The sequence below is a fragment of the Polypterus senegalus genome, chromosome 15 (assembly GCF_016835505.1).
Source record: "Polypterus senegalus isolate Bchr_013 chromosome 15, ASM1683550v1, whole genome shotgun sequence".
Lineage (NCBI taxonomy): Eukaryota > Metazoa > Chordata > Cladistia > Polypteriformes > Polypteridae > Polypterus > Polypterus senegalus.
Genome location: NC_053168.1, coordinates 66,062,063 through 66,088,492, shown reverse-complemented (window position 1 = coordinate 66,088,492; position 26,430 = coordinate 66,062,063). Strand labels below are relative to the sequence as shown.

The following is a 26,430-nucleotide window of genomic DNA, read 5'->3' as shown; positions in this document are numbered from 1 at the left end:
CAAAAGATTTAACCACGCCTGGGGCCGAAAGTAAAAGACAAAGAGTAGGACAGCTGCTGTACAGGCTTTTAAATGTTCAAAGGGCCGGATGAGATGCAGATCACGCGGCATGGCCGCAGCAGCAAGCCAGCAGCTGATCAAGCAACTATCTGTTTCCCACTGTATCACCGTTTAAGAGGGGGTTTCGGAGTTGCGGGCGCATCTCTTTGGGGTGCGTTCAGTCCCCTGTAATGCGAGCGGCAGAGACACAAAATGTCTGGCGCATAGCGCAGGCCCGGGGAGGTTGGTGGGCGAAGTGAGCAAGGTGGAACCCCCTTGTATATTATGTTTTCTAAAAACTACATGAAGGACTTCTGTGCAGAACCTTAAATCAAATGAAGGCCCAGTACCTTTCAGGAGGACTACTTACTGTGTCACATTTCAAATAAGTAGATACAATTTAAGAATATGTTTCATCTTTTCATTCCTATTCTAAACTCCCTTATTCCAATATAGAGCTATGAGGAAAGACAGAGATTATTGAGGCAGCCATTAGCCAGTGGCCCAGAATCAGTGCCAGTCCCATTGCAGGGCACACTCACCCAATAATACCAACTGTCAACCCAAGCAGCATGTGTTTATGAAGCTGGAGGGTTGTCAGAAAGCCTATGAGGACACAGAGAGAACATACAAACTGCACAAACACAGAGAGTACCAGATCAACTTTGGTGAACTCTGGACTCTGTGATTGTGTGACAAAAGCATTAGTCACTCTGTCCTTGTGCCCTCCTTTATGAAAACATATTACATGCTATGTTTTTAAGCTGCTTGCTGTGACAACAGTTTATTTGGGTCACTTATTAATCTTCTTGTTTCTAAATAATTTAAGATTTTGTATTTCATTAATTTTATTAAATCAAGCCAGAATGGTTTGATCTTCAAAGTTACCACAGTACTCATCTGTTCTATTGTTCTCATCAAAGGACCAAGTACATTATTTACATGCTTATTCAATAGCTAGAATATTTATAGATGTGACATTTTATGTTGCAGTAATTGGATTCTTTAATGAAGGCTCTTAGAATTCCAACAAACCTCTATTCTTCTTAAGGGAGAGCATCATTGTAGATCATTGGGTATATGCACTTACATCTTCTTTTCAGAAATTATTTTTAATTATACCAGTTGAAAAACCTGCAATGAAGTTTACAACTTGCAGATTAGCAAAATGTAATGACAAGTACTTTATGAAGTCAAAGGCTTTTAAAAGTAATGTTTCATTAAATCATTTTATTTTGCATTGGATATTACAACTACAGGTTATTTGTATGCCACTTTGAAATGTGTTTCTTGTTCTGATATGTGTTACAGGTATGCAGTAATGAGTTGAAATGTGTTTGCGATAGGCATTGGACTGGAGAAGACTGCAATATTAACTCTCCTTTAAAGGATGCATTGTCCATTGATGAAGCTGCAGCACCTAGAGGTAGGTCATGGTGTAAGTCACCGACATCTTAAAATGAGTCAGGTTATGCCTTACAGAACGATTTACACCACTTCCATTTTTTAGTATTTAAAATAACACATTAGTGTAATATATTATTCCATTTTCACAATTATTGTATTTTTAATAACTGCATGATACAAACAGCATAATACACATTGTGAGGAGTTTTACTTATTTACAGAAGCTGTGGAGCCAACCCGAACACAGACAGGCAGACATATTGTTTCTCAACCACCACACGTTTATTTACAATATTTACAAGTATTTAATTGGTCACACAGACCCAGTTCAGTGCACAAACGAACGGCCACTCAATGCCTTTTCTTCGGGCCGCCTCCACAGCTCTCCTGAGCTTTGTCCTTCCGCCTCCCGACTCCAACCCTGAATGAATAGAGACGGCCCCTTTTATATGGTTCCTGGATGAGCACCAGGTGTTCCCGGCCTTCCTCCTCTGGCCACGCCCCAGCATGGCGGAAGTGACGGCTGTCCTCCCGGCTGCTCTCCGGGCGCTGTCCTAAATCTTCCTCCCAGCACTTCCTGGTGTGGCGGAAGTGCTGGGGTAACAGGTCTCCAAGGCATTGGGGCACCTCCTGGTGGTGACCACGGGCCCCTATAGGGTGGAGCTTCCATGCCCTGTACCCGTGGCCCCCAGAGCAACCAGGAAGGCGACCCCCACGTGATCCAGGGTGGGCGCAGACCCACATCCGGTCCCTCATGGCGTCCCGGCCGGGTCATGGCCCCTGGCATCCCTGACAAAGCGTATTAAGAAGTCATTGGTATGCTTCAAGAAATCAGAAGTTTTGCTGTCTTTTTAAAGTCAACATTTTAGCACAGCAATATATAAAAGTAAATGTTCACATAACAAAGCATAATATCACTGAATATACTTTCTGCAAGTTACACAAAAATACTGTGAAACCTTTATTTAAAAAATCATTATTTAGAAAACAAAGTGCTTTTTAAAATCATTTACTTTACTATAGTAAATATATAGTTTAGATATCCAATAATTATCTTATTCAGTAAACAAGGTTTTAGTTAGAAGGCAAAGTCTACTTTGTCTACAGCACTTGTATTCTGTGTTATGTCTCCTAGTAACACTTAAATGCATTATGTTCTATTACTTGGTCTTGGCTGCAAAATGATGTTAAATTTAATTCAGCATTATGTGTAATCAGTTTTTTAAGGTTTCAAACTCTGGTCCTGCTACTTAACAGTGGCTTCAGATTGTGTCATTTTTAACAGCTAGCTCTTCCTCAAAATTAAATTGAACTCCTTTCCTAATACAAAATCATGTTTTCCTACAGAATTACCCTATTTGTCATAATTTACAGTTTTGCACTTATTATTTGTACACTCATCTGTTAGAACTATTACCCCTGTAAGAACTGTAGTAAGAAAACATTCAACATTTAAAGTGCATCAGAGAAACAAAGATAAAGTCATCTCGTAGGATAGTCGACTTCTACTACAAAGTTAACTTTGAATAATCCAATACAGTTTAAATAAAATTTGCAAATTCTAATTAAAAATGGAAAGCACCAATAGTTGTTTCCTCTAATTCCTGATGATAATAACTAATTTGTGTAAAATACCTAATTATAAAACATCATTCCAATGACTAAAGCATGTTGTGGGATATAAGGCAATGCCACAGTCAGTACTTTTACATAATTTGTACAAAACTTAAATTTTAATAATAAGTAGCATTTTATAAATAATGAGTATGCACAGTAAATAGGGTCAACCCCTTTTTCTAGTATTTCACTGTCAAAGGTCTGTGCATTTCTTTAGACAGGCATTGCATCATACAGTATATACAGTATACTAGAATCGAGAAACATCTACTTCTTAAAGCAGATGTACAACGGTAAGTCTGTCTGTTGCAGTCACGGTGCATCTTATTGCCTTTGTTCATCAGATGTTCTAGCCCATCCATCTTTCTTTGTGGTTCTTGTTTCCTTTGTTCATCGGCTATTCCTACCCTTTTGTGGATTGTGGAAAATATTACTTCCGGGCATGGATATCAAATATTTATATATATATATATATATATATATATATATATATATATATATATATATATATATATAAAACACACACTAGAGCCAATTTTGCATCACCGAAGTACCTAACCTGCATGTCTTTGGACATGTCTCCATTACTCTTGGGGACAAAAACAGTTGTGCCCAGGAGTAATGCTCCAAAGTGCACACTGCCTGGTATAGGACGGCTGATTGTTTAAACAATTAGGTTTTTATGTCAATTAGGGGACTACATTTCAGATTTGCCTTGAATATCATGTCTAAATAAATGTTTAAAGTAAAGGAGGAGCAAAACTCATAAAATAAAGAGTGCAAAGGTTAAAGCCACAGCTTAATGTTTCTTTCCTTTTTTTTATTATTTTGTCCTATTTTTCCCCCACACTTTTAACCCATTATTTTACTACCAATTAATTGTTCAGTATTATGCAGTGGATTTTCCCTTTAAACAAAAAAAATATTTATGGTTTAAACATGAATTCTTTCTTTTCTTTGCAAATGCTAGGTCGCTCTTTATTTTTAAACCACTGGATTTGTCTTTCTTTCTTTTTTGTGACAATTAGCTATTCTTTATCTTTCCTTCCCATAGTCTTTCAGTTTCTTTAATCATTTTGCACCAAACACTCTTGTTTCTCTCTTTTAGTACTAAAGATGCAACAAAGCTAGTATCACAGAATACTGGCCAAGGAAGCTCTGTTTCCTGTATGCTTACATGGAAAATGATCCCCTTGACATTACTCACTTACTGTATGTATGTAGTTTCAGCTCAGAACATTGCAATTCAGCATAGCTATGCTACGGTCCACGGTGTTCAAAATAATATCATGTGCAATGTAGGAGATGTGAGAGATTTCTGTTTCACCTTCCAGCCAGAACATAAATCAGAGGTTCATAAATCAGAAAAAGTCCACATTAAATAATTTTGCTTTCTCTGTTATGGTACAGACAAGGCAATAGGCTTATTATCAACAAGTAACCTAAGCATGCTTGATACAATAAACCAAATAGTACAATTTATTTATAACATAACGATAACAGTATATGTATATATACAGTATACTATGTATATATATATATATATATATATATATATATATATATATATATATATATAGTGAAGTCAACCCCGACGCAGACAGACACAGGAGGTACAAGTGAAAACACACGCTTTATTTTTTATTTTTTCTTTCATGGGAAACGCCTTCCCCCATTTTCCACAAGCTCAACACAGTCCCAAAGCACAGCTAAGCACAACAGAATTCTTCTTCTCTCTCTCTTTTTGTTTTCCTTCCTCCACTCCTCCAAGCAAGCTTCATCTCCCTCCTCCCAACTCTGGCTCCCCAAGTAGTGTCTGTTGACTTCTTTTATAAGGTATCCGTAAGTGCTCCAGGTGCTTGATGTCCTACTTCCAGGTGTGGCGGAAGAACCGCCCATACGGGCTCAGCAGCATCTGTAGTACCCCCTGGTGGTGCCCCCGGATCCCAACAGGGCTGTATCCAGCTCCAACTCCCATGGAGCCCTGCGGGAGTCCAAGGCACCACTGCAACCCGGGGGGCTGCCACCTAGCACTCCATGGGAGGTAATGCTCTGAACATGCTTCTTCCCCTGGTCCTTCCATCGTGGAGGCGTACCTGCCAGGGCCCTATATAATGTGTGTGTATAGACAGATATAGTTATATATATGTATACACTGTATGTATATAGAGATATATGGATGAAGGACAATAAAAAACAACACAAAACATAAAATGATAATAGCTTAGTTAAAGTTTTTCTATCTTATAGAAAAAGGCACATGGCTTCTGAATTCTGATCCTTAAATTTATGTGGTCAAAATAGATAATGTTTTTAGTTTGTTTTAAAGTTCTTAATACCTGCACTGTGAAGATGACATTGATTTGCTCACAGCCAATTTGCACTGGCTTACCTCCACCACCCCATGCTCTGAACTTTCCTAGTGGATTTAGGAAGAAACTTATAACATCTACAAACTTATCCTTTACAAGGGTATTACATGTCAGTTACAGTGATACCAATACCATATTACATTGGCTGCCTTTATTCTAACTATTAAATTACAATTAAAAGTTTTTGGAATTAAACTAGAAGTACTTATAGTTTGGTGTAGGTGATGCTTTGTTCCTTTCCTGGTCACTTTTCTCTGCACACGCACGTGGGAGGATTGTCAGTGTCCTTGTCTTTCTTTGTTCTTCTTTTCTGGCGTGGTCGCACCTTCTGGTTGCAGGCAGTACTGCAGTTTTCTCTTTGATATTTTTACATACTGTACAATGTCCTTGCTTGCCAGCAAAGTTACACCTGGTTGGCAATTGGTGATCAGTTATCTGCTGTGGTTTGCAAGACGAATGTTTGGCATTTACGGTCTCTCTCTTACTCATGCACTTGATTTCCCTAGCAAGGTGTGGACTTGTGGCTCCCTTGTCAAACTCAAATATAGACAAGTTTTCTACCCTTCTAGTCTTGCACTAGAGTTCCCTTGTTGAGTAAAAGGGACTGTCTCCAACCTTTGTTACAACTACAGCCAAGGCAACATGATGTCTGTTAGAGAGCAGAAGGTGTGGCTTGGCTGAGCAGTGGCAAGGGCTTGCCAAAGGGTTTGGGTTGTGCAAGAGTTTTTAAAGGAAGGAATACATGTCTTGCCATTGATTCCTTAGGTGCACATAAGTCCATCCATTTTGGTTGGCTATTGGAACAAAGATTTGTCCTTCAAAGTTACCAATTGTTGAGTTATGGCTCGTGTTTGAGCTTGGGTATTTAGATGGTGCCTTGAAAAGCCATCTCTGGGATGTCACATGATTTGTGATTGATTATTTTATCAGATAAGGTGCAGAGGCAGAATTCCAAAGACAAGCCCAGTCAAGTAGAAATTGATATTAAGAGTGCCTGGCAGCAGCTTTTTAAGCAAAGGACTTGTGTTCCAGGCATAGCAGTACAGAAATCCAATATCATACAACCCTAAGAAATTATCAAAATGTCCAAAGAACAACAAAAAAGGAAAGAAATATTGAATCATGATTTTGAATTCCAAAATTCTGTATAATTCACTTTTTGATTAATTAGCTGTATTCTTTTCATTGTTATACTGATAATTATATTTTGTTTCTTTTTCTACTTTGGTTGCAGCCATAATGTGATTATCTTTATATGGCTGCAGCCATGTTGTTTATTGTTGCTATGTCCATTCCAACCCCTTGAATATGGAAGCCATGTGACATATCATGCCATTGTGTCCCAACTGTAAAAGATGGAGTATTTTTGACACTTTCTTGTTCTCCATTTAATACATTTTATGCCACAGTCCATTCCTCAATACTTTACATCATAGTGTCCATAATAAAAGTATAGTTAGATTCTTAAAGTCATCCAAAAAGAGGCATAGGTAAAAAGAACAGAAGAAAATTAGTTATTACACTTAATTAACTAGGAAAATGCATATACACAGTGTATGAATTAGCATTTGTGGAGTAAATGTGGGGCCTCATGTATAAACGCTGCGTATGCACAAAAATGTTGCATACTCCCGTTTCCACGCTCACATTGCGATGTATAAAAACTTAACTTGGCATAAAGCCATGCACATTTTCACGTCAGCTAAATCCTTGGCGTGTGGAAGTTCTCTCCTTGGTTTTGCAAACTGGCAGCACCCAGCATCAATGCAGTGCTTTTGTTCCAGTATGGTTTCCCTTTCTTTTTTAGATCCACATGCCTGACGCAGCTTTATCGTGCGGAAATCATCGGCACGCACAAACCGAAAGGGAAACTGGCTTGTTCGTATATAGAGTGTGTGGTCGTGAACAGATGCAAAAGTTTGGCAAACTTTTTGGTCGTAACCCGATTTCTATGTGTTCAGAGATATTCATGAACTGAGGTTCCACTGTACAATTACTCCACTGTAAACTTGCGATACAGTTATAATATTGCACAACCTGAGCCACTTTATAAAGCGCATATTTACATATGATGATATCATTTTTAAGATGAAATGCAGCAAAATATGTTTATTACATTATAAAGATAAAATTTTAACATCATTTAAATAATCTATATTGTTAATAATTAAACATGTGAGCACAAACTGGCGCCCGCTCAGGGATTCCTCGCCTCGCGCTGTATTCTTGCTAGGACTGGTGTGACCGTGGATGGATAGATGGATAGAATAATTAAACATGTACTATGAAGGTATTTCAATGTTCCTTAAAAGTTTTGAAGAATCGGAGTTCTAAGCTTACAGATGGCTTGACATCTATTACAGAGTTGATTGTTTGGTGATTGGTTACTTGGAGAAAGAAAAGGAAGGACAGGAATTGGGGGTTAGTACGTTTGAAAGAGACAGTACTGCTGCAATAAATTATTTCCTCGAAGGTCGCGCACAACGCAGCAAGCATCTTGAGGGAGGCAGGAACAATCACTGGACGGAGCACTAGCTCATCACTATCACTGCGCCACTGTATTCCCATGTTTAATAAGATGCTTTAATTCCTATCATCATGAAAATGATATCAAGTATACAACTCAGTATGTTAATTATTCAGAGAGCAGTAATATCACGAATGTAATGGATTCTGTGTCCTGTTGAAGGAAGAGAAAGCCCGTTTAAGAAGCACGTAATGATTCACACACAAAGAGCACAAAGAAGAACAAATACAATACAAAGCATTTAACGTGCTACTTTAGTTACGATGGTATTTGAGAAACTAGTAAATTAAACGATTTTAAGATGAAGTTTATGATGTTCTACTTTAATGACAAAATAAACTGCGTAATTTAAGTGGAAATTTCGAGATTAAAGTTCCATGTTTTTTCCCCATTATGTGGAAATTTTTTCTTCTTTTCTTTGTACCCTAATAAGCTTCCATGCTTCACCTTTTCATGGCGACTTTGATATCTGACAATTTTTTTTTTTATTTCGGGCACTGTGCGACTTTGTGAACTTGAACTTTCAAGTTTCTCCACCAGTCTCTGTCACTCAATCAACTTCCTTTTGTTGTTTATACCACTGTTTAAACCAACAAATAGTACGTTTTTCCTTTCCTCCACTTGGTATTCGCTGAAATTCTTCTGTTTTCTCCTGTGCTTTTGCCATTGTCTTTTCACAGAACACTGAGCTTAAGGGCTATTTATATTGATTTGCATATTCAAAGAGGCGTAATTCTGGGAGGAGTTGGGGTGTGGCGGCAGGTGCTGACCAGGATTTATGTAGCGGAAGAACGTGGAAGTTCATCTGGATATTTTTGTACTTACACACATTTCCACTTTTGTGCTTACGCCATGTTTTAGTGTGAATTCTACGCACAGTCTTATGCATGAAGCCCCAGGTGTTTGTGCAAGCATTTTTGCCAAATTATAAAATGCTAACCCATACAGAAGTGGCTCCTGTTGTTTCCCTATTTCTGGAATGACAGGCCTCAGCTTATGATCCTCTAATAGCAAATACTGTATCATAAAATGGATGGCTAGGTAAATATATACTTTTAAGTAATTTACTTTAAAAATTATACTAGTGTCGATTTCTGCCTTGCATTCAGTCCTGGTGATATAGGCAGTATGACCCATGATCTTCATCTGGTATTAGCGGATTTGAGGATGGAAGAAAATCCCAGTAATTTTCTGTGTACAGATTGTATGCTGTCCTTGTGCCTGTGTGGGTTTTATTCTGGATTCTCCTCTCACATACCAAAGACAAGCTATTTATGTTAATTGGCAATTTGAGAATGTGGGTGTGTGTTTGACTGAAGCCACATCCATGGTTGTTTTCTGTCATGCGCCCATTGCTACCAGGAAAGTACCTGCCCCTATTTAACCCTGTATTGGATTAAGTCAGTTTGAGAATGATATGTTATTTTTAATGTTACATACTTCTGTCAGAGTTAATGAAAAATGCATTTAATAATATATGCTATAAGGGAATGGCATATCATCCAAGACTGAATTAAGCGGGATTTTTAATATTATGTATGTACATTGATACATAGGTTAAGTCATTGTCTCAGCATATTATTTAAGAGGAAAAACAATCAAAATTCATAAAATTGTTAGGAAAATATATTTATATGTAGAGCTGTATTTTATACATTTTTTTTTCTCTTAGCACCTGCAACTGTTGAAAATTGTTGTATTTATGCAGAAATTATAGTGTTGTTTATTCCCTTTTCCTACAGGTATCGGTAGCACAAACATTATCATTGGTGCCATTGCAGGCACCATTCTAGTGCTGGCGGTCATTTTAGGAATAACTGCCTGGGGTTATAAGTAAGTAAACAATGAATTAAAAGGAAAACTATGCAGTATATTAAGTTCAAAGGAACTTAGCATATCTTCCTTTCAGTAGAATTGTTCATTTTTACATTGGGTGAAAAGGGAAGTTTGCAAAGAGGTTCTTCCACCTCATACATTGCTAAAAGGTATATGTTAATCTTTGTTAAGCTTCTACTTCTACTGTGTAATTAATGAAAAATTAATGTTATTGTATTGTATGCAAAATATAGTATAGTATGACAGGATTTAGCTTTTGCTTTCCCATTATGGTTTTGCGTGTCAATATGGTGCATATTGTGTGAGATCTAATATTTCACTGTACATAGTGAGGGACAGAGTCTTGCGTTTGTTTTAAATATATTCCTAAGTAGTTATGCTTATATCTAAGTTATATAATTGCACAGTACATAAGGCATCATATTACTTTATTCCAAACTTTGTCAAAAATATGCTGTGTATTATTCTGAAAATTGTCAATGTTCATTTCTTCTAAAGCTACCTTTCACTGCTTTATAATTCATCATGCTCCTCTCTGAACACTTTCTTTTCTTCTCCACATCATATTGTGTCTTCACCCACAATGTTGCAAAGTTATTTGTCCTAAGTTCATAAAACAATATATTTATTTGCTTTGTTTGTCAGGAGATATACTGGTATATTCTAAATGCCAGTTTCATGTTTTTCATATCAGTATATTCAGAATGAGAAGCTAGCTGTAGCTCAATACCAAGCAAAGTTTATTATTTAACAAATAGAACTTAACATGTTAAATGCTTGTAAAAAATAGAAAAAATTAAAGAAAAATGATGGGTTATTTTGTTTCTTGTGACAAGTGTTGTGCTAAATCTATAATTATTTAAAAAAATGGTTTGAACAGTAAATCTGCTTTCAGTTTGCATATGTTAGAAAGTGTGGTGATGAAGCTTTGTTTATGTAAGAATGAATTTTCAAAATGAAAATCAGTTTGATTTGCTTTAACATTTTGAAAACTGCATTATGACTTGCTGCTCATATTATTAACTGTATAGACCCTGGTATAATAGAAACAGGTTAAAGTTAGAAACAATATATATATTTGAGTCTTTTACAGCAATGTAACTAACACTGTTTTATTAACACAGGAATGTCCTCTCAAAAGTCTTTACAATGGTAACTGATTTTTATTTCTTTCTGTTCTCAACCCCGGAAAGAAATTATCGCAAACGGAGGTATGTACAAATAAATTGCACATTGAAGTTTTTAGATAATGTTTACCTGTATTTACAGTAACTTTGAGTCTGCAGGGTATTAAAATTACTTTGAATGTGAAAGGTCATCTGAAATACCCTGGCAGTCCATCCAATTATGTACAAGCTTTATAGTAACACCCTCATTCAAGTCAAATAATATTCCAACCTACAGTTTTGTGCAACGTACTGAGACTACCTTTAGTATTTCAATTAATATCAATTCTCTATTTCAATTTCAATAACACTTTTTATAAGCATCTTACAAAAAATAAGCACAGCATGTTCAAAATGATGTAAAAAAAAAAGCTTTCCTTTTGGTTACTTCATGAGCCAATATACAGTATATCGAAATAGACTGTGGAGACAGGAAGACATTTTTAATGAAATTAAACTTTTGTTTACTGAGTATTGCTCCAAGTGTGACATAATTCTGTAATGTTCTTCCAACTAGCCTCCTTGAGAAATCTACCATCTCGTATTTCCTGTATTTATTCCGCTATTTATTAAAGCAGGCCTCCTCCCTCACCATCCTCCAATATCATTTCGTCAAGCTGTTTCAAATTTTGACTCTAAACATTTCTCAAGCCAAAAATGTTTGAATTTGGGCACAAACAGAAAACTTTTATTCACTTCTTCCTATACAAATTCTACATGTGACGGTTATATTCCTGTAGCGTTGAGAAGCACACATGCAGTGAACGTAACAATTTTAATCTCAAGAACGGTAATATGTCTGCAAGGTAGTCTGTGAAGCATGTTAAGACCTTTGGTTTCCATGTCATTTCTTGTGAAACATTTATTTATTGTAGATACATACAATTAACCTTTATGGTATATATAATACATGTAAGAAATTAAATGTTTTGTCATCTTTTATCTCTGTCTTGATTCGTATTTCTTCTCCTGTCCTCTCATCCTTTGTTTGTAGACAAATGCCACCAGGTGACTATGTAAAAAAGCCGGGGGATGCCGACTCCTTCTATAGTGACATGCCTCCCGGAGCAAGCACAAACTCTGCTTCTAGCTCTAAGAAGAGGTCTGCTTATCTGTCCCATTTTCAGATCTATACTCGTTCCTTCACTCCTTCCATCCCATCCATTAGTCAGAACATTTCATTGTTTGGCATCAGGTTTGGGCTCGTCCATCTTTTTCTTCTATTATTCATACACATGAACATCTTTCTTTCTTGGTCTGTTCCTGGGCTTCCTTAATTTTAACCTTGGCCTCTAGTTGTTTTGACTGCTGATATACTATTTGCATTTGAATTTTTCAATATTTTTTGTTTGAATATTGCAGTTTCCTCCAAATGATTAGGCAATTAAAATAAACAATTAAGACCAGGAAATTGAGATGAAATCATTTTGTCATTATTATTGTGTACGTGTATTTAATGTTTGTGTTCATGACACCATTCTATTTATTTTGAGTTTGCTTATTGTCAAATAGCATGACTGACTAATTAAAATAATAATAATAATAAAATCAGATCATTACTGTTAATGAAATCCTGCGTAATAATCATATGTAATAGACTCTGAAGGTTTCTAATGTTATCAGTCTTGTTAGATTATATTTTATGTTAAAATGAATTTCAGTACTTTTTCTTGCATTCATTTCTTGAAACCATTTGCTCTGTTATAGTGACAAAATAAAAGGCACCAAAGCCTAACACAGCTGTATGGCACAAAACAACCACCAATGGGCACACTCATGTGCACACCCAAACAAACTCACATCAGGCCAATTTAGAGGCTCCTATTAACTCCATGTGTACATCCATTGGATAAGCAAAGAAAGCAGAAAATCTGGAGAAAGCCCACAAAAACTGGGAAAATGTGCAAAATCCTTGTAGACAGTACACCAGCTACAAGAAAGGAGTTCTGACCTCTGCACCATAATTCTTCCTGACAAATTCCAATATTGAAAATTAAAGAATATCAACAAATTAAATGATCTGAAAGTAACTGTTGCCTTTTAGAAGCTTTCAGTAATCTGCAGCGTAAATCTCATTTCATGATTTAATAGATGCAACCCATAAAAAGGTTTTTAAGATATTTTCATTGGCGACTTAAAGCTAATCTAAAATGATTAACATCTTGTGTTCTTCCTAGTTTAGAATTTACAAATGTAATTCTATACCCATAAGTACCAAAAGATTACAAATTATACATTTATTTTGTAGTGTTTATGGCCCATATCACAAAACTTTAGAGACTGTGTGTGTGATTAACATTCTTCTTACAAGGCCCCTTTTCTGTTCAGACTGTAGGCAAGTAGGTAATCGCAGTTTACAGCCAGTCTTTTACTCTTCATGGTAATTCAGCTTCCTTCCACCACACCCTGGAGCTGTAATAAATGTCATTTGAAACTGAGTAGAAGGGAATAAAATGAAGAAAAAAAAAATCATATATATTTGGTGTTTTTTCTTAAAGTATGATTCTGTATATTTTGTCAATAGTTTTATAGAAATGGCAGCATTCTAATGTGCGTGGCCCCAGTGGTTGACTGGCATCTCATTCATGGCTGGCCCTCAACTTGTGTTCAATTTTCCTGATAACCCTGAATTGAACTAGAGTACATTTTAGAATGTTATGCAGACCGGCTTGAGAAGGTTTGTAAAATATATAGACAGTTAGATATTTGCTACAAAGTTCCCCATCCATTTTCTGAATACACTCTAGTCTGGTAGCTCTGGACACAAGAAATGATTAAGACCTGAAAGGACATCCAATCAAACCCATGCTGGCTCATACTAATGCAATATAGAAACTTTCATTCATGTACCATGTATGTCTTTGAAATGACGACCTAGAGAATAGTCAAGATGACATGGCTAGAACATGTACTGTAAATTAGATACAAAATGTGACCATCCAAGAGCTTTGATCTAAACTTCTGTACATTTCCGACAAACACTCTAAACAAAGTGCCACCATGCAGACTGCACATTCCAAAAAAGACATTGGTGTGTATTTTTAAAGGCTTTCTCACATTTGTTATTCAGTGCAACATTATTGCAACTAAAATAATTTAGTGTTTCTACAACATGTAATTTAACTTGTAAGAATACCTCCGTTATCTGTGGAATGCAGGAATAATTCTCCTAGCTTGTAATAGAAGATAACGAAGAAGCAAAGGGCAGACAATTTTTATTGCCCAAAGCTTGTCTTTATCGAATAACCATTTTCTATCCAGATGGGCACCTTGCTCATTTCTGACGAAAGTCGTATATTAATTGTGTTGCCTGGAAGTTACATTTCAATACGTAGGTCTTTGCGATGTAACAATTTACTGCTTAAGGGAGAGCCAGACATTTAAAATCACCATTAATCATTGACTTGAGTCAGTTGGACTTAAGAGAAATTATACTTTAAAACTTTAATATTTTTCCTTAATTCTCAAGTATATTATAAAAATGAAGTCATAAGCAGATGGCAGTTTCTTTTTTATATATCAAGCACCGCGAACATAAAGTTAAACCTCACATGGAAATACTTTATTTCCTTCTTCCATTTTTATTTAAATAATAAAAAATTTATTTGAGGAAAAATGATGAAACACATTGAAATTATGAAAACAGAAAATTGTAAAGCACTTGACCTATTCAATGACAGAAATATGTTTTTGTACATTGTATTGAGCAAAGTCAAGTTAATTGTCTTGTCTGGCTCTCTGGATTTAAACAAATTAGAGTTTTTGTTGAACTTCACTACTCCACAACTACACTTTTATATAAGCAAAGGCAAGAAAGTGTGAAATATACATCATGTATGTCGCTTTAAAAGCTAAACCTAGCAAAACCACATCCTGAGCATATCTAAAATTGCAGTGCATTAAAATAACAGATCCCTACAGATTTCATTTGTGTAAATTTGTAATGATCCTTGAAAACTACATACTCTGTATGTAGTGAAAATTAGTCACTGACCATAAACAACCAACGCCTTCTAGAGGACTCAGGACTTTCTTACTGGCCCATTCCAATGAGACAGGTGAACACTGATAATGTTTTATCAGTAGAGTGACAGCAAACAAGGGTGAGCTTCCCGAAAATGATGAATCTTAGAGATTATCAATCAGCTTTACAATGTACATTTTCTAAAACTCCTCTTAAAACAGCCACTTTATGAGTGAGAATCTAGTCCTTCTTTGCTAACCCCACCGCTGAAGTCACTTAACAAAACGCAACACTAATCGGTTCAAAATATTTGTATTATTTGGTGACATTTTTTGGTCCTGTGTTATGATCAAATTAATTTGAGAAAAGTAGTCTGAAGCACAATAAACATGACATTATTTAACTCTTTCAGGGCTGATGTTGACTTTTGTCAAAATTCAGGAGTAGAGGACGGTAATCGGCTGTAAACTGTGACAAAACTCGCCCTTAAGTTTTAGTTCGACTCTCTCTGCTTTAAGGAAAGTTACATAGCTTTGTTGATTTGACCTCGATGCGTGTGAATGAGTAGTAAAGAGTAAACAGCTAACCAATTAAGGCAAAGTCTATAAATAAGTGCAAAATCAGCCATATTTTGTTTCAAAGATGAACACAAAGGAAATGATGGATGGAAAGCCGCATTTTAAGAAGAGCTTGTTGTTGTTTTAGATAGGAGCAGGGGCAGGGTTTTCTTGTTTACTAAGGCATGAAGCATCCTTTCTTACAGTGAGAAGAAACAAAAATGGAACAGAATAACAATTAGAATAAGTGCCTGCATATCACAAAATATAATTTTCAGGTGCAAAGACACCACTCGGACCACCTGGAAGCAATTTGTGAATTATTTGTATATATATTTAATTTATACAGTTGTTGATTTTCTATGAATTTTTAAAAATCCGACACTTTTTAAGGCTATGCTTGGTGTGTTTATTTATCAAACATATAGAGAATAAAATGAAAACAATTTTTTTAAATTGGACTGGGGGCCTCACCCCGTGCTTGCTTTGCTCACCAACCGCCCCCGGGCTGCGCTACGCAACAGCCACTTTGCGTCTCTGCCGCTTGCGTTGTGAAGAAGTGGGGCTGAACGCACCCCAAGGAGACTTGGTCGCTCCTCCGAAACCCCCTCTTAAACAGTGATACAATGGGACACAAGTACAGTTTTTTTTTTACCTCCTCTTGCTGCCGTACCATGTGATCTGCATCTCGTGCGGCGCTTCGATCATTTAAAAGTCTATACAGCAGCTGTCCTTTGCTCTCACTGCCTTGTCTTTCTTCTCCCCCAGACATCCTCTGCTCCTGTTGGGGGTCCCGCTCCCGAGGCACACCCCTATGAAGAGGAAGATTTTCTATTCTTTTAATTGAGAAACAGAACTCTCCCCTCCTGGCAACATGAATTAGACAATCTACAAGTCTCCGACTTAATGTTTAAATCCAAACACTATACTCAATCTCTTTTCACTGTTCTGTTATTTCACGGAGTAATAATTCCCGTTTGTTAGCGCTAATGTGAGCTTTACTATCATTTTTTTGAGACTTTCGAATTTTCATACTTCCGTTATCTCTAACCTGCTGTGCATGTGTATCGCGCCAACGTTGTTGAATTCTTTACAACGTTCTACTTTGTCATCTACTCTTTGTCTTTTTCCGGCCCCGGGTGTGGTTAAATCTCTTGGCACAAAGTCTCGTCTCGTGGGACGTGAAAGCGTCTTTCTGAGAAAGTCACGTCTCATCCCAAGATTGTTTTATATAGTAGAGAGAAATGAATGAAACTAAATAAAATAATTAGGTAAAACTGTTTTTTGTGAACAAATACTTAATGGGTAAAACAACCCAATGCAGATAACAAACACCCTTCCCACAACCCTTTTACCCAGACCTTCAAACCTATCTATCTATTACTTTCAGGTAAACAAGTCCAAACTGGCAAGTGAGAGAGAGGCAGCCCTGCCAACTTGTCCCCAGAGCCCTAGAGGGACTTTAATGATCAGCAGTGTTGACCATTTAAAATCCGGTACTGAATGACCTTCGCCCAATGCTGCTACTTCTTAATATTAACGCAAGATGCATTATTAGGATAAAACCAGTGGTAACAATGGACTGCGTAGCTTGCACACCAGCTGTCTGAATCGGCCAACTTTGCCATAATATTAGTAAAAAGCCCACGGTGATTGCAATTCTCCTGTAGATTTAATGAAGAGAATGTTTACGGCAGGGAAGACCAGGCTGCAAAGTCGTTTAAACTATGAATGAGTATCAGCTACAACCCAATGATTTAATAAATCCAATCCACCTTAAGCACTGGATTGTTGAGGCAGTGGTCACATACTCAGGCATGGAATTAAACTAATATTTTTATGAATAGGTTTCCTTTATTGCAACTGTTGTATTTCTTTACAGACATACAGCACCAAATTTCATTTCTTGTCCTTCACTTGTGTCTCAGAAGACATCAATGTCAAAGTACAGCCAGCTGCAAACTAAGAACACAGATTCCTTTAAACTCTTAAAGAACTTCTAATGTATTCTCAACCTATAAATTAGTAATTACTAACAGTAAAATGTAAATGAACTTAGAAATTTATAAATACAGCATACTGCATATCTGGTTTCAGGAGGTTTGAAGTGGTAGTGAATTTTAGGTTATACTGTACCACAACTGGGAGACACAGAACAGTGCAAAAGATATACAGTAATGCTATACTTGCAACTAGTAGTGATGGCCTTTGCCTCATTACCTGCAACAAGGGTACAGAAAGGTTTTGAAACCCACCACCCCAGTGTGATATAGCAGTATAGCATAGGAGCCTTACCAAGTACAGTTTGAAGATGTTGCTTGCTTGTGTGAATGGATGGTCAGCAGAAAAGAAAATGTTCAAGAAGATTTAGTTTTCCAGATATTTGTGAAGAAACTTACATTCAATTATTTGTGCGGTCACCTAGAGATTGCAGGGTCAATTGCAGTGAAAGCTTAATTTGCCATTGCTTCAGATGCTGATGCCTGAAAGTACAGAGCCACCACAACCACAGATTGCTTCATAATGACAAATTCCAAAGAGAATGCTTGCTGCCAGTAATATGGAGAGAAAGTGTAATTTGCCAGGTTGTTTATTGCCTCAGCTTCAGAATTTGACAAGCATGCAGAAAACAGAAGTGGGATGGTGTAAATAATGGAAAGCCATCCCAGAGGGACACCCTCTCCAATACAAATATGTTAGACATGTTGATCAGAATAGTGGCAATTATGTGGACTGTGATATTGAGAGTCAGCAAAGCCATGCTTTAATAGATACTGGGTCCACCTTGTCAGCAGTTTGACCAAGGAAGAAAAAGCAGCACAGTGCCTCATGACTCTCACTCATCAGCCAGCTGACATGCGCAGCCCTCATAATTTAATTATTGGCATTGCCAGCTACAGAACTTGCCATCTTTTCTGGCTGGCACACATTAATGTTGATTGAATCTTGCGCCTGAATTTTCTTGAGGCAAGCTACCATTATTTTAAAGTCCCGACAGTTTGTGCTTGCAGACTAGCAAGTTCCCCTACAACACAGGAATGATTTGGGATTGGTCATAATCAGAGGTGGGTAGTAACGAGTTACATTTACTCCATTACATTTACTTGAGTAACTTTTTAAAAAATTGTACTTCTAAGAGTAGTTTTACTGCACCATACTTTTTACTTTTACTTGAGTACATTTGTGAAGAAGAAACGCTACTCTTACTCCGCTACATTGGGCAACACTTGAATCGTTAAATTTTTTCCATTAGATACAGTACGCTATATTTTTGCCAGAGAGAATCCGCCAGTGGATTTACTGCATGACTGTTTCACCAATCAGACATAGCAACAATAATCACAATTCTCCGTTTTACAAATCAGACTTAGCCATGCAGTCACATGATTACACACTAACTGTGACCGGGAAAGATGGAATACTGTACATGAAAAATGAGAGCCAACTCCTGCGGAAGCTTAACTATCACTTCACTGAGTGAAGAACAAGCACGTTTTAACCAAACATGCACAGACACAGACAGTCAAACTAAAGTGAGACTTCTTGTACGTGCACAAGCTGCCTTGTTCTAATGTTATTTTTTATCAATTGTGCTATTTGGAGGGCAAGCGAATATGCAGTATTATACTGTCAGTGTACAGCAGGGGTGCCCACACTGTTTTCGGCTTGCAAGCTACTTTTAAAATGACCAGGTCGAAATGATCTACCTACATTAAAAATGCCATATTATATATATATATATATATATATATATATATATATATATATATATACTGTATATACTGAGTATACTTTATACATAAAATATATGTTGCCGTACCTTGCATAACTGGATAACCCTTATGGCACAATAACATTTCAATATATTTATGATCACTACAGTATTTGGATTTAATAATCGTGGGAAAAGGCTGACTTGCATAAATAAGTAGAGCTGAATAATGCAGTCAAGGAGGTAGCACATTTCCTCATGTGTGGGTACTTTTCCTCTGTGAGTAAGTTCCAAAACTGTCCATGAGTCCCATACTTCAGCTGAATGTCATCCTGTAGTGTCAAAATCTCATCCTCCACTGTAGAGGAGTTTTAGGTGAAACAGTGTTGCAATTTTTGATGTGGGTGAATCACCCTCAACATCTTCCCTAAACGGATAGCACTTAAATGTAGCGATTGGCTCAAGTAAAGCTGAGTCTTGAAACCATCTGTCAAAGTCTGACAGACAATTTTCAATCTGCTCTGTGTAGCGTATGCTGTCAAGTTGCGCACACGCCTTCCATTGCGTCTCCAGCTCTGACGCGAGGTTTTGGATGTTCCCCAAATCAGGGCGCTGCAGCTTTGAGAACAGATGTTGCATTTTTCGTTTGAAAGCATTAACTGAGCTAATCATATTGACCATGGTTTTCTCTTTTTCTTGCAGCTGTAAATTAAGCCCATTCAACAAGTTGGTCAGATTGAAAAAAAATGCCAAGTCTAGCAGCCATTGATCATTATTAAGTTGCTTGTATTCTGCATGTTTAAAGACAAGGAGAAACTCCTTTTTCTCCAGCCAGGGGTCTTGAAATCTCAGCAGAGATTTCTCCCTAGCCATCTGCCTCAACGATGGCCTCTATTATCATCTGTCCATCTTGGAAGGACATCTTATACTTAATGATCAAGTGACTCACCCAGAACGATGCTTTGGTGTGTCTGCCTTTGCAATGATAGATTGACAGATCAGAAAAAAGCACTTCGATTGTGACATTGTGAGAGAAAAAAATCCTCTTCCAATTCCACATCCAGCCCATAACCAACACATTTTTTTTAAAATCCCTTCTTTAGTCGATATAAATTGGAAGGCTAACTAGATCACTTAGCCGGAGTTTTACAGTAGCTTGCGTGTTTGATCGTGCGTGCGGGGTGACCAGTGTGTTAGAAGAAAAGAGATCTCAAACTGGCCACCCTGTATGTCAATCAAGTGGAAAATGCCATAGGGAGGATATATGATAGACTAACATTTAAAAAATTAATTTTTTGAATGCAACGCAATCTACCTGCACTACCTTTCCGATCCACTGATCGATCGTGATCGACATATTGGGCACCCCTGGTGTACAGGATATCTCGTCACTGTAAGTAGTTTGCACTGTTCAAACATACATGTTACCTACTGTAGGTATTGGCTCCTAAAGCTTTGTTGTGAAAAACTGAGATTTGGAACTTATTTGTGCATGTTTATTTTGTAAAGATGTTATTTATTTTTACTCATTTTTTATTTTATTATTTGGAAATAGCAGAATTTGCACATTACTTTATATTTTTGTCTGTTTTATTAAAACATTTCTAAAAAATAAATAATTTATTATGTTCAGTTACTCAGCACTTGAGTAGTCTTTTCACCAAGTACTTTTTTACTCTTACTTGAGTAATTTCTTGGATGACTACTTTTTACTTCTACTTGAGTAATATTATTTTGAAGTAATCCTACTCTTACTTGAGTACAATTTTTGGCACCTCTACCCACCTCTGGTCATATTCCAAGCAAGCATATTGAAAAGTAAAGAGGCCATGACCACACATTCAGCATGAGACACAAAAGATAAAAAAGGGTGATACTGTACTGTTGAAAAGGATTACAGTGAACTGCAGACTACAACATGAGTAAATCAGGCCAGGGTATAGGACCAGAAGGTAGTAAGAGAGTGTTGGCATCATCCCCAAGGGTGAAAAAGTCTGTGGCAGAGTATGAGGGGCTACGTACAGCACGCTGTATCCATTCATATTAATCCTAGGAAGATGAGATTAGAAGAGCAAAGTGCACAAGAGGAACACTTGAAAGCAGTGACTGATGCAGTGATCATTAAGCCATTTAAGAGCTGTTGGTTGACCCCTGCAGTGCTCTCCAGGAAGAGGGATGGGTCCTGGTTGTTCTTCATGGAGTAGAAGCAGCTGATGAGACTTACTCAAAAGGATATTTATCCTCTTACCTGACAATGCATTGTTGGATTGCTTCTCTGGATTATACTGGTTTATTTTGCCAGACTTTCACAGTAGCTATTGGGAAGTGAGGTTATCTCTAGAGGTGTCTCATTTGAGCAGGGACTTTGTCAATTCATAGCCATGCCATTTGTTTTTTGAGTGCTCCTGCCACCTTTGAACTTTACTGGTGTATATACTGACCACTGCCCAATGTACTAGTCTGTGGTATATTTGGATTGCTTGTTCGTGTGCACTTCTGACTTTGAGGTGACTCCCCAGAACCATTTGTAGAATACTGAAGTGTACAGTATTAGAAAGGTAGGTCTTAAAGTTAATCCCAAGTTTCAGTTATGGCATAAGAAAGTGGCATCTTGTTTGGTCAGGGTGGTGTAGCTGCAGAATCTGCCAAGGCAGCTGCTGTGAGAGAATGCCCTTAAACTGAACCTAAATGATGTGCCTTTCTGTAATTGTCCACATATTATCACGTCATTTTATAAAATGTGTCAGGATTTCTTTTAAGGCAGTTATATTCAGCTATTGAAGCATCTGGGCAAGTTACTAAAATAAAGCCTGTTTTTTTTTAGGTCACGCATTCCTCATTTCAACTACAATATAATCCTTTAGATATACAGTATTACTGCATTTTAAAATTAAAATGATATCAATTAGTCATGAATAAATCTTAGTATTCCAAATTGTCAGTGAATGGTTTGCTTTATTCAAATTCAGACCTTAGTGTTTCATATATTTATTTTATATAGTGGTGTTTAATGTCTAGTATTAGTCTGTATTCAGTGTTATTAAGTTGCTTTTACTTCTCGTGTATCCTTTTGAATATTTGTAAAGGGCTCTGTGCATTGGGAAAGGTGCTATAAAAATAAAATATTTTACTCTCATAGTATAGTTGGTAGTAGTATTTTTTAATTCTACTATTTTTTGATTCCAAATGTGCTCTGTTTGGGGACCACTGCCTCTCATTTTGGTTGACACACAGTTAACCAGATTAAAAATCACTCATCCTCTAACAAGTGGGTCTGGTAGAATGTAAATTAAAAGTGCTATTTTACTTATGATGGGTTTGGGAAACACTCATACATTAATGATTGATTTTAAAATGGAGTTTACAATGTTGCATATTTTGACCTCAGATTAGGAGAACACATTGTGTTAACTGATGAAGAGGCAATGAACGTTTAATAACTAAATCAGACACAATACTTGTGAATGTAACATTTATATCTGTGTTTAGTCCTTTTAAAATGCAGTTGTTCTGGGCATAGCAGCTAGATTTTAGGTTACATTTTCTGATTTGAGTTAATTTAACCAGTTTACTGTTGATTTTCTTGGACTAGCCAGTGAAACAACAGTTTGTTTCTTTTTTGCTGCTATAATATGCATGACTTAATAGCACATTTTACATACAGTATATGTTGATTTTTACAGTTTCATATCTATTATAGGGTGGCACGGTGGCGCAGTGGGTAGCACTGCTACCTCGCGGTTAGGAGACCCGGGTTCACTTTCCAGGTTCTCTCTGCGTGGAGTTTGCATGTTCTTCCCGTGTCTGTGTGGGTTTCCTCCGGCTACTCCGGTTTCCTCTCACAGTCCAAAGACATGCAGGTTAGGTGCATTGGCAATTCTAAATTGTCCTCGGTGTGTGTGTGTGTGTGCACCCTGCGGTAGGCTGGCGCCCTGCCCCAGGTTTGTTTCCTGCCTTGTGCCCTCTGTTGGCTGGGATTGGCTCCAGCAGACCCCCGTGACCCTGTAGTTAGGCTATAGCAGGTTGGATAATGGATGGATATCTATTACAAATATCTTTCTATTTTTATTTGGTTCCTTGCTTCTCATTTTGTGTAATCTAAACCTTGTATCGAGACCCACTGAGACTGCTATTTTTTGATTCCAAATATGATCTGTTTATATAGTCTGTTCTAGTTTTCTATTTAAAAATATCAGAAATTACCAGTAGTATGTTTTTCTTCTTTTTAAATATTCATAACTTGTAATAAACAGGATATGAGCTAGTCTCAAATTATTTTTTTACTTACTTGATTTTAGTTAATTTGTTTGTCATGTTTAGGCAAAATGATATCGTTCCCTTTTTTCATGTGCAACTATTCTATAATATCCCTTATCAAGCGGGGTCATTTTTGCTAAATCGCTTGTAATTTAACCTCTCCAAATTAGAATCATTGCTGTTATTGAACTATCTGGAGTATAAACACATGTTTGGTCTCTTTGTAAAGGTAACATTCTCTAGTTTCACCCTTAGTAGTCAGAATCACTGTAGGTGTGACTGATCAAAAGTTATGCACATTAGAACTCACAGAAAAAATGAATTTTTTTGTTCTCGCCTAAGTTTTTTTGTGAAAATAAAAGCCTCTATAGCTGCAGTAGGTAGGTGGGGACAGAAACACACTATGTACCAACAGAATATCTTGTTGACTACTCACATTTCAAATTTGAAAAGAATACCTGTAAAATGACATTTTTACACCAGTTTTATGTGGGCATGCCAGGGCTTTTAGAGGGACCTATGGTTTATCCATTATCCACATTTTGGAACGTATGGAAAAAGTGTAATAACTTTTGAATGCTTCAACCCACAGATATCAATGAGGGCTCTACTGAAAGCTTACACCTAAAGGAATCTATATCTACACACAGTGTCACTCTATTAGTTATGGAAATTCATATTCCATAATAAAAACAATAAAAAATACACATTTCAATTAAAAATAGTCAAAACAAGTCTTATGGGCCAAAAAAATATATATATTTTATTTTTTTAATAAAATGCACACAAACTATATACATTTTTTACAAACTGTTACAACACAGCTCAGCGTTTTTCCATGTGACACCGATTGTAGCAATCACAAGCAAGCAGAAAGCACAAGGGCGTGTCACATGTCGCTGTCTGCCTCAGACTTATCCTGGTCCGATTGATCACTGTCACGCCGCATACATGCCTCTACTACTTCATCGAGAGTGTATTTACGTTTATCTGTACGTTTATCCATATTTAAAATGCGAAAAAACTAGGTGAAATCACAATAAACAACCACGCACCAAGTCTGCAGACTGGCACAAATGCCAGCTTCGCGCAGCTCTGATCGGTTTTGTTTACAAGTTGGTATGGCAAGTTACATATCGGCGTGCTCAGCTGCTCATTGGCTGTAAGTTTGGAGTGTCACTCACAGCGTCCAATCAAACTGGTAGATTCTACCAGGGTTTGGAGTTGTGCATCATCGTTCAGCTGTCTGTGACACTCGTTGGCTATACGAGGTGCCAGTCACCCCCCAGACCCCTCGTAATTGGCCAACTTAGGTGTCAATCAGAAGCTAACACTTCCGTGTAACATGCTTTAGCATGGTTATTGCCGACAGAAACAAATTACGTCTGATATGACCAATAGAAATGAAAAAAAATGTCGGAGCTAGTCTCAAGTTAAGAAACGTTTTCTGGAGTTTTTGTCCCTTTGAGGATCTATCGTGTGTTGTGGACCTAATCGTTTTACTGGATTATATTCCCTGGAGCCTTACGGACAGAATGAGATCAATATTGCTTGGAAATATTGATGTTTGACTTGCAGAGAGCCTTCAAAGGTAGTCAAAGGTAGGAAAAGTCAGCTCTTAAAAGTATTTACTTCTCTGTAAAAAAGGATTTAGTGTCAGTGCTGTGGTTGTTGTGTGTCAAAATGGTTTATATCATCAGAAAGACGAGACTCTGAATTTTCATTTGATGTGTAGTATGTCGAGGTGCATGACAGAGGGGCAGGCACACGTGGCTGTGACGTCGTCCAATCGTAGTTATGTACCGGGACCGGTACGTGTGCATGTTAAGTGGTTGAAACACACATGAAAATGAACTCGGCACTAACTAGCTATAATATAGTGATCATCACATAGCAACTGAACAAATTATTTAGAAAGAAAATAGAAGGCAAAAAGTTTAGGACTGCACAATACACACCGATTCACATGACATTTTTTTCCTGTCTCCATAAATTATAAATATAAAAGTAGAAATTTCTTGAGCATCAGAATGAGAGGAGGTACAAAATGTCTGGTGAAACGAGCATTTCCACAAACAATAGCTGATTTATAGTTAAGGAACTGTTTGCGAAAGAAAGCCAGAAACCAAAGTGGGTTTTTAGGAGAAGAGTAGGGAATCATTAGATTAACTTATCACATGAATATCTCACTGTTTCTTTTCACAGACTGACAGGTTACACATTAGAGGAAATCGCTGTTTTTGCTGTCAGTTCCCTTTACTAAGAACTTAGGCTTGCAAGTAATTAAATGCTTTAAAAAGGATCATCACTAAAGTGTGAATGCCTGGATTAAAAATCCACCTAACCTTTCAGAACAAATGACTGTTTTTTTGGAAAAAGGAAATTGTTCATCTAATATTGTTATTATTTTAAGTGTGGCACAACTGTTTCATCCAAATGAATACATTAAAACTGGTTGGTTTGCATGATTTTAAAAGGAATTATTTTTGGTATATATAAAAACACCCTGCTACTTTGCTGAATTAATGAGTGGCTGCACTCTGATATGAAGAAAATCATAAACCAGTTTACGTTAAAAAATGACATGCTATATTGAAAAGACACTACAGTTCAAAGTACATTATAAAATTATGAACTCGATAAAACAAATTATAATGAGATTAGACTACTATGTATACTTTTTGAAAATCATTTAATCTGGGTGTTTAAGAAATTCTGTGGTTTGAAACATTCTAGTGGGTTTATACTTCCATAGTAAATTAATTTGTCTTTGATGCTGTAATGTGTTTAAAGAATGCTTGAAAAATACTGTGATGTGTTTTTTTAAAAAAAACTAAAGAAAACATTTTACTGCAGATCAAATGGACTTTCCCATTCATGGAGTGAGCGAATTCCTGATTCCAAGCACATTTCAGATGTTTGTGAAAATGGTCGCCCCCGAAGTAACTCCTGGCAAGGTAAAAATAAAAAATTAAT

General features: G+C 36.9%; 1 protein-coding gene across 1 annotated transcript in view; it reads left to right on the top strand.

The window, feature by feature from the left end:
- adam22 (ADAM metallopeptidase domain 22) overlaps positions 1-26,430 on the top strand; it is a 418,045-nt gene that overhangs the window by 360,030 nt on the left and 31,585 nt on the right. Inside the window, exons 24-28 of the mRNA XM_039737656.1 lie at positions 1,351-1,465; positions 9,705-9,795; positions 10,992-11,009; positions 11,959-12,159; positions 26,311-26,411. Coding sequence (XP_039593590.1) covers positions 1,351-1,465; positions 9,705-9,795; positions 10,992-11,009; positions 11,959-12,159; positions 26,311-26,411 — 526 coding nt within the window. The remainder of the gene's footprint in view (positions 1-1,350; positions 1,466-9,704; positions 9,796-10,991; positions 11,010-11,958; positions 12,160-26,310; positions 26,412-26,430) is intronic.